Source organism: Salvia hispanica, chromosome 2 (genome assembly GCF_023119035.1).
Source record: "Salvia hispanica cultivar TCC Black 2014 chromosome 2, UniMelb_Shisp_WGS_1.0, whole genome shotgun sequence".
Taxonomy (NCBI): Eukaryota; Viridiplantae; Streptophyta; class Magnoliopsida; order Lamiales; family Lamiaceae; genus Salvia; species Salvia hispanica.
In genome coordinates, this window is record NC_062966.1 from 25,718,847 (window position 1) to 25,732,574 (window position 13,728).

Consider the following 13,728-nt stretch of genomic DNA (forward strand, 5'->3'; position numbering starts at 1 on the left):
GTAATGAAACCGTTATTTTATTTAATTTCTGTACTGATTAATTAAGGCTTTATATTTGTGGGCTTAATTCGTTAAATAAAAGCCCATTCTTTTTACAACTTTCGGCCCAGTAACCGTTCTTGATCCTATAATAATATCGATATCCTTTCTCTAAGCATAACTATTTGCGCTTTCTGTTAAAATTCGAGCCACCTACTTTTGCAATTAATATTACGTTCCTTTAAAATATTAAGTTCATATTAGGTTTCTTTAAAATACCAAGAAAAAAAATGAAAGAAAGATAAATTTATTTATATGTTCAAGGTAAAAGTATATTGAGATTAAGAGATAACAACGTCCATTTTGTTTAACTATTTATAGTTCTAATTACGTCATAGAGATAGTATCAAAATATACAACTTTAAATATCCACATGAAATATTCTTATCGATGGAGGTTCAGACGACTCTTGGCATATTACGCTTCGTCTCCTGCCTTTAGTCGCCTTTGTACCAGTCAAACGACGTCGCGAACTGGCTCCCGACCCCCACTAGAGCCCGAACACCCTACCTCAGGGGATTGACAACTCATCATCGAGCTCGATTTGCACATCGCTCGAAGTGTGTGTGCATTGTTTGTGTCTGTGTATGTGTGCGCGTAATGTGTGTATAATGCTTCAAGATGCCCAATTTTTAACTACTAGTATCGATCCCCGTGTGGTACATAACTCAATTAATTTTTTGAAAACTAATGTAACAACAGTTTGTTTTTCCACAATATTCGAATTTCCTCATAAATCACAATTGTGTTGTTTATAGGTATTACTGCCGAAGCTGCCAAAGCTGCTAGCTACTTCAAACATTACTTCAAAATAATCGAGTTGTAAAAGGGTCGGCATATCCGAGTGTCAACGCTTGCCACGAGGATCACTAGTATGTTTCGTACACCGTCAGGTGTTCTGGTTGTTGTGCTATTTAACACAGCAACCCATGTTGTTTCTAATACAACATAAAATTAATATGTGTCTATTTAATTTATTTTTATTAATTATTTGATTTTTTTTATTACTATGTTGGTGCGGATGCAGACACACTCAGTTGCACCCCATGAAAAGAAATACCGACTTGATGATGAGATGCAAATCCAAGAGGGTTTTCTTGAGGTCTAGTAATAGGAGTGTTGACTTGAATATATAGAGCATTGTGTTCTGCGTAGATGCCTCATGCCTTTGTGGATGTGCAAAACATAACACTTGCGAAATGTTTACAATAGAAACATATATAGGCTACATATTCATTTATTCTATAATTTTCATTCTATATTTTTCTTTCTCTTCTATAAAATTCTCTACTTTTTCATTATATTCTATTTATTTCTAGTTATTTCTACTATAAATTATCTTTAAATTTTATTCCAACATTCATTCACTTAACTATTCATGTTTCCAATTACTTTATTTTTTTAGTTTCAAATGCAATTAAATTAAAATATTTCATATAATATACTTAATTAAAAAAATAAAAAATTACATATTAAATTTTTTAAAAATCACATAATTGAAAAGTCCTAAATATTAAAATTACATAATAAAAGATACTAAAAAGAGTATTGCAACGACGCTATCACACTTGAAATGCTTGATAAAGGACCTTATTTGGCTCCAATTTGTTCTGACTTCATATGGATAGTGTCAAAATGTACGGCTTTCAGCATATCCAAATAAAATATTCTCTATGGAGGTGCAAGAGGCTCTTGGCTTATTCCACCTCGTCCCCTGCCTTTGGTCGTCGTCGTCCCAATCGGACGACATCACTAACCGGCTCCAGACCCCCACCAGAGCCCGAACCCCCCCCCCCACAGGCCTAAAACCCTTGCCCTCGAGGCTCGACACCTCATCGTCGGGCTTGAAGTGTGTGCGCACACAATGTATGTGTTTGTTTGTGTGTTTGTTTGTGAAGAAACCCAATTTTATAACTATTTGAAATTATAATATTCTTTATTTATTTGATATAGAATTTCAATTATAGAATTGGGAGGAATTGAAACTACTCCCTTCGTCCCGCCTAATATGACATGTTTTCCTTTTTAGTTTGTCCCAACTAAGATGACACATTTCCTTTTTTGGTCTCTTTCCAATTAATACACTCAACCACTTTTTCCCATACCTATTAAAATATTCATCTTTCTTTATCTCTCTACATTAATACTTACACTCACATTCTCTCTCTCCAATTAAACACTCTAACCAATAACTCCTAAAATCCCGTGCCGGCTAAGCAATGTGTCATCTTAGCCGGGACGCAGGGAGTATAATTTAATTCCAAATCGAAATATCTCGCGGCACCAAACATTATATATGGAATTGAAGCCTTCAATCCCAATTCCACAAGCTCAATTTAATGATACCGTATGGAGCCCTTTGAACAAATTGACACCGAAGGTTTCCAGTTTAAATTGAAACTACCAACAACGCCATTGGTCTACTCACTGTTCCATTTTCCATGAGGGCGTCCACAATGCAGCCCCATTGGGCGGGGACCCAAAACCAATCGCCCGCCCAGCCGCACGCCTACATGCTGGTTGAATCGCCGATCGACCTCTGCTCGTGCGGCTACATTGTGACAGCCGCACGGTAAGTTCTTTTTATATTTTTTAATTAATTAATTTCCATCTATAAATATCCACATCTACTTCTCCTTTTAAAAACCTCTTACTCTCTCTTTAGTCACTTACACTAAATATTTTTATGTTCAATTGTACTTTTATATAAATATTTTTATAATATAAAGTCTGGTATATAGGGGCATGTTAGGGTGCCACCACCCCTTAAAATAACACCATACCACCATTCCTAGCCAATCATTTGTACACGTAGACGAATAATAAACTGTCACGTGGCAAATTTTTTTTTGAAAAAGACGGCCAGCAATTTGTTGCTCTTTATACAACAATTTTTCTTGTCCATCAATATCCGACACACTATACATCAATCTATAAATTGTTGTGTAGTGTTTGTAATATTGCTGCATAGCGTTTATAATATTGCTGTATAAGTGGTCACGGTGTCACTTTAAGAGGGATTGTCATTTTAACACAAACCCTGGTTTATATATTTTATTTTTAACTATTTCTTTTAGTTACAAGTCATTTAAATATTTTGTAATATTTAATATTATAAAAATAATCAAATCACAATCAAAATTAAATTTAGTTACAAGTCATTTTGATCAATTATTTAAATTTTAAATTTTATTTTTTATAATTAATATATTAAAGAATTTCATAGTATTTTTTTTTTTAAAAATTTTAAAGAAAGAGAGAAATTAGATTTGACATAAAATGGTTGAAAAAATGAAGTGAAAAATATCATTGTAGGTATCCAATTATATGAAATTATCATAATTCAATAAGTACTAAAGAGTAAGATAGAGTAAACATCCTATTCCTACCCAACTCAGGTACCCAATTTTATGAATGGACAAAATTGTCCTCCATTCATTTGGAGCATTTTTTGAAAAATATGGTGAATAGTGAAAAAATACCACGAATGAGATTACCCTTTAATCCAGGAACTATTTACTATAGTTTTAAAATTCAAGGACTATTGATGCGCAAAACTCAAAATTCAGAGACCATTCGTGTAGTTCACTCTTAAATGGAAAACGCTTCAAAATGTTTTGGCTATGCAAATCGAAACTCAACTCAACTGGGATTAATTGATGTTTCATACCTGTAGTTTGATGAAAGATTCTTATCTTTGCAACCATGGCCATCACTCCATTGGTTCATATAGTAAATTAAATTTGGTTGTAATATTAAATTAATTTTTTAATTTTAAAGGCAAATTATTGGCTGTTTTAGTTTATGTAAATGCCAAACGCGCCCTTAATTAATCCATAAGGTTCGAAGGCAGAGAGTAAAGAATTTGCCATTTTTCCCTCTTTTGACTTGGCTGGACTTGAGGAAGCTTCAGGCAGGTAATCTTCTAGATCATTGCCTTTTTCCTTTTCTCGATTCATGTGGAGTTCTCACCTTGTTGATTTTATTCTTGATCCTCGTTGTTGCATATTGGAATTTTTCGTAAGGAAGTATGATCGTTGAGGTTTTCGTGCTCTTTTTTTCTTTGAATCATATAGCGCTGGTTAAATTTGTAATTTAGGTTTCCGTTTCTTGTTAGGTGTTTTCTGATTTTGTTGAATTTGGTTTTTTGGTGCGGTTTTTTGTATGAATTTTGTTTATGCATTTTCTCCCAATTCCTGCGTCTTGATTGTTTTAGTTTCCTGAAATGCTTTTAGGTTAGGTTAGATTGAAGGATTAGACATTTTCCTGCTGAAATTTTCTGTTTTTGGGATATCTATGGCTAATGCCTCTTCTGGTTAAGCTTTGCCACGCTTTCCTTGTATATGATGAAGTTTGCTTGTGTGCTGATGTATCCGTGATTTTCTTGACTGCTAGGGTGACGTATGATTGTTCGGGTTTTTGAAGATGTTTTTTGTTTAATTTCGTTGAGGAACTTTATAGAATATTTGCTTTCCATTTTCTGTTGACATGTGCGTCACTAATTTGATGACGGTGGTTTGATTCGATGTTTTAGGTATAGGAACTACGCGTCAATACGAAACAGGCAAAATATGGCGAATGCGGCAGCTGTTGCTGAGAGGGCTACTAGTGATTTGCTGATTGGTCCAGATTGGGCAGTGAATATAGAGCTATGTGATTTAATAAACATGGATCCCGGGTATTATTCGCTTTATGCAGCGGCTGCCTGTGTGTTTTTGAGTTATAATCTGGATGAGGTGTTGCTTCATTTATTATCATTAAATGAATTCATTTTGCAGGCAAGCCAAGGAGGCATTGAAGACACTTAAGAAAAAATTGGGGAATAAAAGCCCTAACATACAGCTCCTTGCGCTGTTTGTAAGTTTGTTCTCTTCTTTTAGTTCTGTACTTCTGTGCCTTGTGCATACTTATTCCATTTGCGTGTATGCTGAAAATCTCAACTCTGAACCAATAAATAGCATTTATTATTCTGAAATGTAGCGGTTGCTCCTATCTTTCTTGAAGTTTTCTGCTAAAATTCTAAATATATCTTCAGTGCTTTCATGGCAGTTCCAACTAAATGAGATTTATGAGTTGAAACTATATTTTTATACATGATTCCAGTCTCAAACTCTCATATCATCAACTTTTTTTCATAATAAAAGTACTGCTAGATCATGGAAAAAGTAAGAAATCATTCTTCATTACTGCCCAGTTATAATAAGAATCACACCTCACACAACTGTGAAATATGAATATGGATTTTGTGTGCTGACAAGTATGGTTGTCTGGGTTCTATTAGTGTATAACTGTATGTAAATGTAAATACACATTTGAATGAAGTCCCACCAGGAAATACAGCATACATTTGCTTATCTGTTATATAACTTTCGAATTTGTTATGATCAGGTGCTGGAGACTCTAAGCAAAAATTGTGGGGAACATGTTTTTCAACAGATCGCTGAGCGGGATATCTTACATGATATGGTCAAAATTGTTAAGAAGAAGGTAATATACTCTTTTTTCCTCCCCTTGTTGTCTCCATATCCCTCCTCCTGTCTGTACAACCTAATGGGCATTTATCTTTTTCTGATATACATTTGCAGCCCGATTTAAATGTAAGAGAAAAGATCCTAACTTTGATTGATACCTGGCAAGAGGCTTTAGGGGGAGCAGGTGGAAGGTTTCCCCAGTATTTTGTGGCTTACAATGAATTGAAGGTGATTAGAAATTTTTTGAATATGTCTGCTTCCTTCTATGGCTCTTTCATATGATAAATTAAGCTTACATATGATATTGCGCCTACAGAAATACTCAAATTGACATAAACATCTTGTTGGAGGGGTGGTGAGTTGTGTTTGAGCTATGTACTGAAGGTTTTTGGTACTTGCCTATTAACTATGCTCTTCGAAACTCATCCACCAGCATCTCCTTTTCATGTTTTGAACGATGTCCTCTCTACTTTTCTAGCCGTTGCTTATTTTGACATTGATACCTAAGTTTTGGCAAGGGTCAAAAGCTAGTGGTCACTTAACTCTTCTCCCAATCAAGTTACTTAAGCACTCGTTATATCTGTCCCTGGATACATGTGTGTCTGATTTTTGAATGTTACGCTCTATGTTTACTATAATCTCTGACACCATTGGAACTAAAATTTCCTAGAGTCGGGAGTCCCAAATTTGCTCACTGCTTATAATTTTTATCCAGATGAATCTGGGATTGCAACAAAGTTTAATCACCCATGGCTCCTTGGCCTGATCTCTGTGGTCTCTGGCAGCTATATTTTAAATATCTATCAGCTTTTGTCACATTCTCGTAAAATCCAAGCTTAATTGATTGACCTGTTAGTAACCTGGATAAGGGCTGACAGTTTCACTTGCGGTGACCCTTGAGTGGGTTATGGTAGGTTTCGTTTCGTCTTTGAGAAGCCTAGAGTGATTCTTGTCAAGTTTCCATGGCCTATATTTGAGCCCAGTTGCGCTTCAAACTGATTGTTTTTCCTACTGGGGTTTCTCTTGATTGAAATTCTCATAGTCTTAACTATTTATGTCCTTTGTGTTTTGAGTTTGATAGTCTGCTGGGGTAGATTTTCCACCTCGAGAGGGAAATAGTGTTCCATTATTCACTCCACCACAAACACATCCAATAGTTCAACCTACTTCTCAGTATGAGGAAGTGGCTGTTCAAGCCTCTCTTGAATCTGATACTTCTGGACTCAGGTACACTCTCTTTGTTTATTCATGAATCAATTTTATATATGATTTCAGTTGTTAGATGAGGATCTGTTTTATTTGCATTTTCAATAAATATTTCTCAACTTCCATAGGATAGAATCTATATTTGTGGTCATGTATCTGATTAAAAAGTGATGGAATTAGTAATGCCTCTTGAGGTCATGTCTCAACAGAACTTATTCCACGAGGTGCCTGAGCATTTGTTTCATTTATACCCGTTAACATGTCCTTTTTATGTAGTTGAACTAGGGCGATTTGATATATAATAATTAATGAGTCCAATACTCAAAGTTAATGCAAACAATTACATGCCATGCCTAGAAAAATTATCGGTGCCTATCAGTTTTATTCCGTGGACTCAGAAATGGCACATATTGAATCTGGTCATCTATCTTTTGATATAGCTTGCCGGAGATGCTAAATGCTGAGGGAATCGCAGATGTTCTTATGGAAATGCTAACTGCCCTGGATCCAAATAATCCTCAGGTTTGACCCTTGCCATTTAACTATTGTATCTATAGTATACATAATGGAACACTCACTTCCTAAAGTATATCAATATAATTATTTTTGAAATACTAGTATTCAATATAATTATTAAATCATAATTATGCCTAGAGTATATATAGATATATCAAGTTAGATCATTAATTTTAAATACTCAAATGTGTTTATAAATATGCTTTCAATTGATAACTATGTGGTATTATTCTCTCTTGTAAGATTTCTTACTCAATGTTGGGTGTTTAATGTTATTACTATTATATATCTACAAGTGGCTCAAACTATCAATTTTCTGGATCACACTGTACAGGGATTGAAGGATGAGATCATTGTCGACTTAATTGATCAATGCCGTTCATACCAAAAGCGAGTCATGGTTCTTGTGAATAATACTGGGTAAGTGGACATCTGACGATTGATCTTTACTGGTCATCCTATTGTAAATCAGCTCTATAATATTTACTATTGCCTTTTCAGAGACGAAGACCTTCTATGCAAGGGATTGGCTTTGAATGATAACTTGCAGCGAGTTGTCAGTAGACACGATGACATTGCCAAAGGGACTCTAGGAGCTTCAGCGGCGAGTATAGAACCTCCAGTCGCACCTCTTATGAATGTGAATCATGAAGATGAAGAGTCGGAAGATGATTTTGCTCAGTTAGCACGCAGGTAAATTAACTATTACTCGACATGGTCCTCTACTGCTTTGATATGAATTTTTCTGTATCGTTTAACTATTATCTGTATATCCATATTTTTGGTGTTTTTCCTTGCCATTATTGCTCTATTTTGTTATTCTATATGCTGAATGCGTGAAACAAATACGACACTTCCAGATCATCAAGGGATACTTCACAAGGACTTGGCAAGAAACCAGCAGTTGTCAAGAATGAGGCGTTACACATCAGCCCTTTTCTTCCTCCTCCTCCATCATCCAGGAATCCAGTAAGTTCAGACTCTTCCATGGTCGATTATCTCAGTGGCGACACCTATGAGGCAGAACGATCCTCCAGAGCATCGGGATCTGCAAGTACCCCGGTGCCAGCTCATTCAAGCAACCAGAAGTCGACTCCTCCCCCAAACCCCACAGTGTCTCCCTCTGATGATTTCATCAACCCGACAGCAGAAATGTTTGCCCCAAAACCAGCATATGACGAACCTACCCCTGCAAGCAAATCGGCTGACAGTTTGCCTTCTGCTCCTTGGGATGTTCCACCGGGCAACCTTCCGCCTCCACCTTCCAAGTACAACCAGAGACAACAGTTTTTCGAGCAAGGCCAGGCTCCTGGTGGCGGGCCATCTCATTCGAGTAGTGGGTCAGGCTCTTCTTATGATAGCTTAGCCGCGCAAACCCAGAACCTCTCAATCAAGGCACCAGCTCCATCCAAGCCAGGAAAGAGCGAAGACGCCCTCTTCAGAGACCTCGTTGATTTTGCCAAGGCCAAGTCGTCGTCACCCAATCCGAACCGCTCGCATTAGGAGAACTCTACTATGCCCAGCTTGGTTGTTGTGTGCACATCATTGTGACTTGCTGTAATATGTTTGGACCTCAACTTCCGAGGTATGAGATTGTGTTTTTCTCTGCTTATTACTGTCCTTTCCCTTTGTGAATATACTTCAATTCGGCTTCCATTGTATTTCTCATGGTGGCTCAGGCCTTCCATTTGTATCGGAGTTTTAGTGTGCTGCAACCCTTTGGTTGTAGATTCAAAGAGAATATCATTTATCTACATCAGATTTTTAACTGTTGGAACATATTCTTGATTATTGAGCAATTTTTGGGTATTTCATCTTTTTGAACAAGAATTGGCAGTCCAGAAATCATCTGAATAAGTTACATACAAAAGAATCAAATGACCTTTGAAAACAATCCCTGTTGATATGAACTTAGTATGTTGCAAAACCTCATCGCCTCCGTCTTCACCCCGTAGCCTCGTCTTCTTCTCATAGAAGGAAGGTGGCTAGAGCTTGAAAGATCGATTTTGGGCTCCCCCAGAACTTGTGAGCACGCGACGTTTCCTTGCTTGCGTATAAGTAGCCATTTATCATATCTACTCCTTTCCCCTGCAAAACAGCATTTTCAGTCAAATATTACTACCAACATTCATTCATTCTGAACCAGTTTGAAGGTGTAACCGTTTACCAGAGCAGCGTCCTTCAGCGGCCCCCAACACTCCATACGGTTATACTTGTTGGAGCTAGAATGGAAATACACTCTCACTAAAGCATCCATCAGTTGTCGATGCTCTCTGAAAAACTCCGCGTCTCCATACAAGACGGCTTCAAGAACCTGCAAACCTCGACAGTGTCACATTCCCTACCAAAAACTTAACACCATCAATCAAATTATCAAACCTAGGTGTTTAACTACTTACCAATGGCAATTCCTTGGAGAAAATTAGGTACCTAAACTCTGCAGCCATGGCTGATAAAGGGTTTGGTCCACTGACATAGCAGTGAATGTTGAGGAACAGCTCACCATTGACATTAGTCCATTCAGCAACGACGTCGTCTTTACTATACCAGCCTTTCAACTGTATGGTGATGCACGGTGTGATTAGAGAGCTTTCGCGTTGAAGCTAGAGCGTGAAATGAAGTGAGTGAAGCGGACATTACTTGATCGCGCGGGATTATGTTTGACACGGTTAGGGTGAGATCGGCTGTGAAGTCGCAGTGGGAGAGGGTGTAGGTTCTTGGCACCACTCGAGTTTGGTTGGTGACTTGTTCTCCCACAAACACTACTTTCAGCTTTGAAGCTTCAAACCTTGCTGGAGGGCCTAATAGCCTTGCAGCCTATATATACCATCACATAATCTCTATCAATTTTTACAATATTTCAATACTCTTTGGCTTGAATTAACCCAAAATTAAAGAAAGAAACAGACCTGGAAAACAAGAGAATTGTGAGAAGGCAATGGCTGTGGGAGAAGAAAAGAAGGGGGAGAGGATGAGGTGTTGGTGATTTTGCAGTTATGAATATAACAAGGTGGGAATGCAGCAGCCATGGAATGCATTACTCATTCTCTTTCTTGAATTGCTTATTTCTCATTTCTTTTCTTCTCCACTTTCTCTCTTCTCCACCACTATTTCTCCCTCTCTCCTCTCCTCTCCTCTCCTCTCCTCTCCTCTCATCTGTGTGCTTGTGAGAATCTAGGGAGAGATGGAGAGGAGTTGTGGACATGATGAAAACACATAGGCAAGGAATTGGAGTGGCAAGAATGAATGACTCAGGGTGGTGTGGGCCTACAAAATCCAACTCTCACCAATAGCAACAAACCTTTTTAACATACCAATAGCAAATAAATTTAATAAGTTGACATGAACAAGTGGATGTCTAAAATAGACATTTGACAACTTGCACAATAAATTAAATATAATTTAATTTACATAAATATAACAAATTTTTAATAATTCTATATTTCTATTTATATAATATTTTTTTAAAAGGGATAAAAAAAAGTAGAGAAATTCATATAGTAATTGAAGTTTCGATATGAAAAAATTCATTGTACTCAAATTTCACTAATTAGATAGAAGTAATATTTTAATAAAAAAAATTAACTTTAATATTCCTAAATATTAAAAAATATCAAAGGATCCATTAGAGATTAGCCTCATCCACCATGTGATCGCAACCCCATTTTCCACAATTAAAATGACATACAATATTTATCTGACATTTTATATAGTAATAATATAAAACTTTTCCACACAAGTTAATAAACACTACAAAAATTAAGGTATTAATCATACTATACTCTTTCATTTATAAATAGTTTTGCAATACGATTCATCTTGTGGAAATAATCCACGAGTATATAAATGAAAAAGGATGACATAATGTAAATAAGTATACTTAATTATATTGTTGTATAGAGCTAGGATATGTTTTTATTTTGTTTAACAAGTCTGATAAAGGGAATGAGAAGTCAAAAGGAATTCCACCAAACCATAAGTTTCTTCATAGGCTTGGTTTGATCACTAAAATCAGTGTGTTCTTTCTTTCTTTCTTAGTTTGTTTCTTTTTTAATTAGAAAAAAAGTCATGGCATTTAATCCATTATAAAGAATTTAGAAACTTTGACAATATGTAGGATTGTCCCATGGAGTTAAGGAGGGGTTGCACCTTTTTCTTGAAGCTAAAGACTATCTTCAAAGCCTCAAAACTAAGAGACATTACCTACTGTCACCAATTCTCTTTATAAATTCATCCCTTTGTCCTAAAAAGGAGTGGACAAAGAGTTTCACAAACTACTCATTTGAGACTTGTACAAGACATACTTTAACCTTTTGAACTGTGGTTTGTCTCCCTATTCTCTTGCCTACATATTATTCTAACCCATTCAACCCTCATGTTTGCATGATTGGATTTCAAGAATCAAAACAAATTCCATTTCTTATCTTTGAAATCATACATATTATAAATTCACATGAATGCATTAAAAAATCACACATGCTTTTAGCTGCCCCCTTTATTCGGTTATATACTAATACTTCAAAAAGAAAAATTAGCATACATCGATTGAGGAATAGATTCCTATAAACTACTTGGTCCCTTTTGTAAAATGAAGTAAACAATTTGGTCAAATTTTGCTCATTTGAAATTGAATATTAAATCATAAAATATTAATATCTCTTAATTATTTCCTTTGTGTAATAAACAATGTTGTTATGATGCTCAAACGATATTGTTTGATTAATACTACTATAAGTATTTTTCATTTTCTTTTCCATTCTTTTCTTTTTCTAATTAATAAATCAGCATTGTTTTGAGCATCACCAAAAACCGTTGTTTTGCAAATAGATGAGATAATTCATAAAAATTCCAACTTCACAATTTAATAGTATTATGTTTTCAAATCTCATGGGAACTAACCAGTATTTGACTAATGAAATTCAGCTCTTGCCAAATTTTATAAATTTAAATGACCATTATCCCTTTTGTATATGATAAAGTATAGCTAGGAGCTACATGATTGCATGCCATGTACATCAATCAATATAAAAACACACAAATATTCCTTGGTGGAACTAGTGATTGTTTTAATTCTCTTTGATAAGTCTGACAACAAATCTCTGTCCCCAGTTAAACAAATGACTAATTCCTACCACAGTGGGGCCAAGTGTAGTTGAATCATTCCTCAACAAATGTTACCACATAACTTGTTTTCTAATTAGATAAAAATTCCTAACAAACTCGGGCCTTATTCTATTACACCACTGTCCCCCTACTGTTTCATCTTTCCTCAAACAAACAAGTTGTCATCACTTCCTAGATTTCTCAACAATGTCTCCTTCCTCAAAAGCATTAAAAAGGCTCAAATTCTCACAAATTCAACTACCACATTGCTCTCTCTTTTCTCTCTACTCATGTCAGTTTCTTTGAGGCAAAAGTGCTTGGTTCTGAGCTTGCTTGCTCTTGTGCTCATGTCCGAAGCATCTAGATCGACGAAGGCGTTTAGTTGGGAGCAGATGCTGCCTAAGAAGCTCCCCACGCCGTCTTCAGCCCCATCGAAGGGGACGAATTCGGTGGCTGTGTCTTCTAAAGGTGTGGAGATGGATCAGAAGCTGCCTTCCTCTGATGGGAAAGTTTAGTACTTAAAACTTTTTGTCTAACTTTAGGCGGGCGCGAAGGAGACGGGGAGATTGAGGCATTTTTTGCTTGCCGATGCTAATGGGGATGGATTTGTGTAGATTGGGGAAGATGGCTTACTTAGCAGCAGTTAGCAAAATTGGCTTCTTTTTCTTGATCCTATTTTTTTGGAAATAGTAGTTTGTAAGTAGTGTGACTAATGTATGATGATAGTCTTAGATTCTAACCTTGGAAACAACTTTTGTAATTGTCAATTCTTTTTTTTCCTGTGAAATAAATACTAGTACAACTTTGGTTGTTCAGATCATTACTCTGATTTTCTTGGCTTTGGAAAAAGCGAGTGTGGATCATGAAAATGGTGGCATTTGTGTTTTATTGATCCTCTGCTAATGCTTCAAATGAAGGAAACAGATGTAGATTAAAGAGGAGATATAAAAAATATAAGGCTTCATGTCCTAAAATTAATTTCTAACATGACCAACTTTGTATCAATTAATAGAAATTGTTTTTTTTTTTAATTTTAAAAAGGAATTCCGTTGCCGGGACTTGAACCCGGGTCTCTCGGGTGAGAGCCGAGTATCCTAACCAACTAGACTACAACGGATTACGCTTATTTTATTTTAACATTCATATTTGTATCAAATTATGACCTATTGATTATTTAATTGGTCGATTTCCCAAATTACAGAAATCCATAAAGCAATCAAAAAATGATCTTAATAGCTAGTTTAATCTGATTGACTACAGCATAATACCTATTCAATCTCCAATTCTAACAAGACAATACAAATTTCAAACAAGGGACAATACACTCGTCCCTTTTTCAAACTTGACTCATTATATATTATTCCCTTAAAATAATTAAGTCTTTACAAAATAA

The 13,728-nt window shown here is 35.9% G+C and overlaps 2 protein-coding genes and 1 non-coding gene across 5 annotated transcripts; 1 reads left to right on the top strand and 2 right to left on the bottom strand.

Annotated features, from left to right (window-relative positions):
• Window positions 1-3,840: 3,840 nt before the first annotated feature.
• Window positions 3,841-9,011, top strand: LOC125205616 (TOM1-like protein 4). Of its 3 annotated transcripts, none has more exons than XM_048104660.1 (10): window positions 3,841-3,956; window positions 4,574-4,717; window positions 4,818-4,896; window positions 5,428-5,526; window positions 5,625-5,738; window positions 6,592-6,737; window positions 7,157-7,238; window positions 7,567-7,652; window positions 7,734-7,925; window positions 8,093-9,011. In XM_048104660.1, the coding sequence occupies exons 2-10, from the start codon at window positions 4,611-4,613 to the stop codon at window positions 8,733-8,735; spliced, it is 1,548 nt and encodes a 515-aa protein (XP_047960617.1). In that variant the 5' UTR covers window positions 3,841-3,956; window positions 4,574-4,610; the 3' UTR covers window positions 8,736-9,011. The 3 variants fall into 3 exon arrangements, with proteins under 3 accessions (XP_047960617.1, XP_047960618.1, XP_047960619.1); XM_048104661.1 differs by having other exon boundaries at window positions 3,930-3,952; XM_048104662.1 differs by lacking the exon at window positions 3,841-3,956 and adding an exon at window positions 4,061-4,081.
• Window positions 9,002-10,396, bottom strand: LOC125205617 (magnesium dechelatase SGRL, chloroplastic-like). Its single transcript, XM_048104663.1, has 5 exons — window positions 10,142-10,396; window positions 9,873-10,049; window positions 9,632-9,790; window positions 9,400-9,546; window positions 9,002-9,320 (listed from the first exon to the last, which is right to left on the bottom strand). Exons 1-5 carry the CDS (start codon window positions 10,268-10,270, stop codon window positions 9,201-9,203), a joined length of 732 nt encoding a protein of 243 aa, XP_047960620.1. The 5' UTR covers window positions 10,271-10,396; the 3' UTR covers window positions 9,002-9,200.
• Window positions 10,397-13,379: 2,983 nt separating this feature from the next.
• TRNAE-CUC lies at window positions 13,380-13,452 on the bottom strand. Its single transcript has one exon. It is a non-coding gene; the product is annotated as a tRNA-Glu (tRNA).
• Window positions 13,453-13,728: the final 276 nt, after the last annotated feature.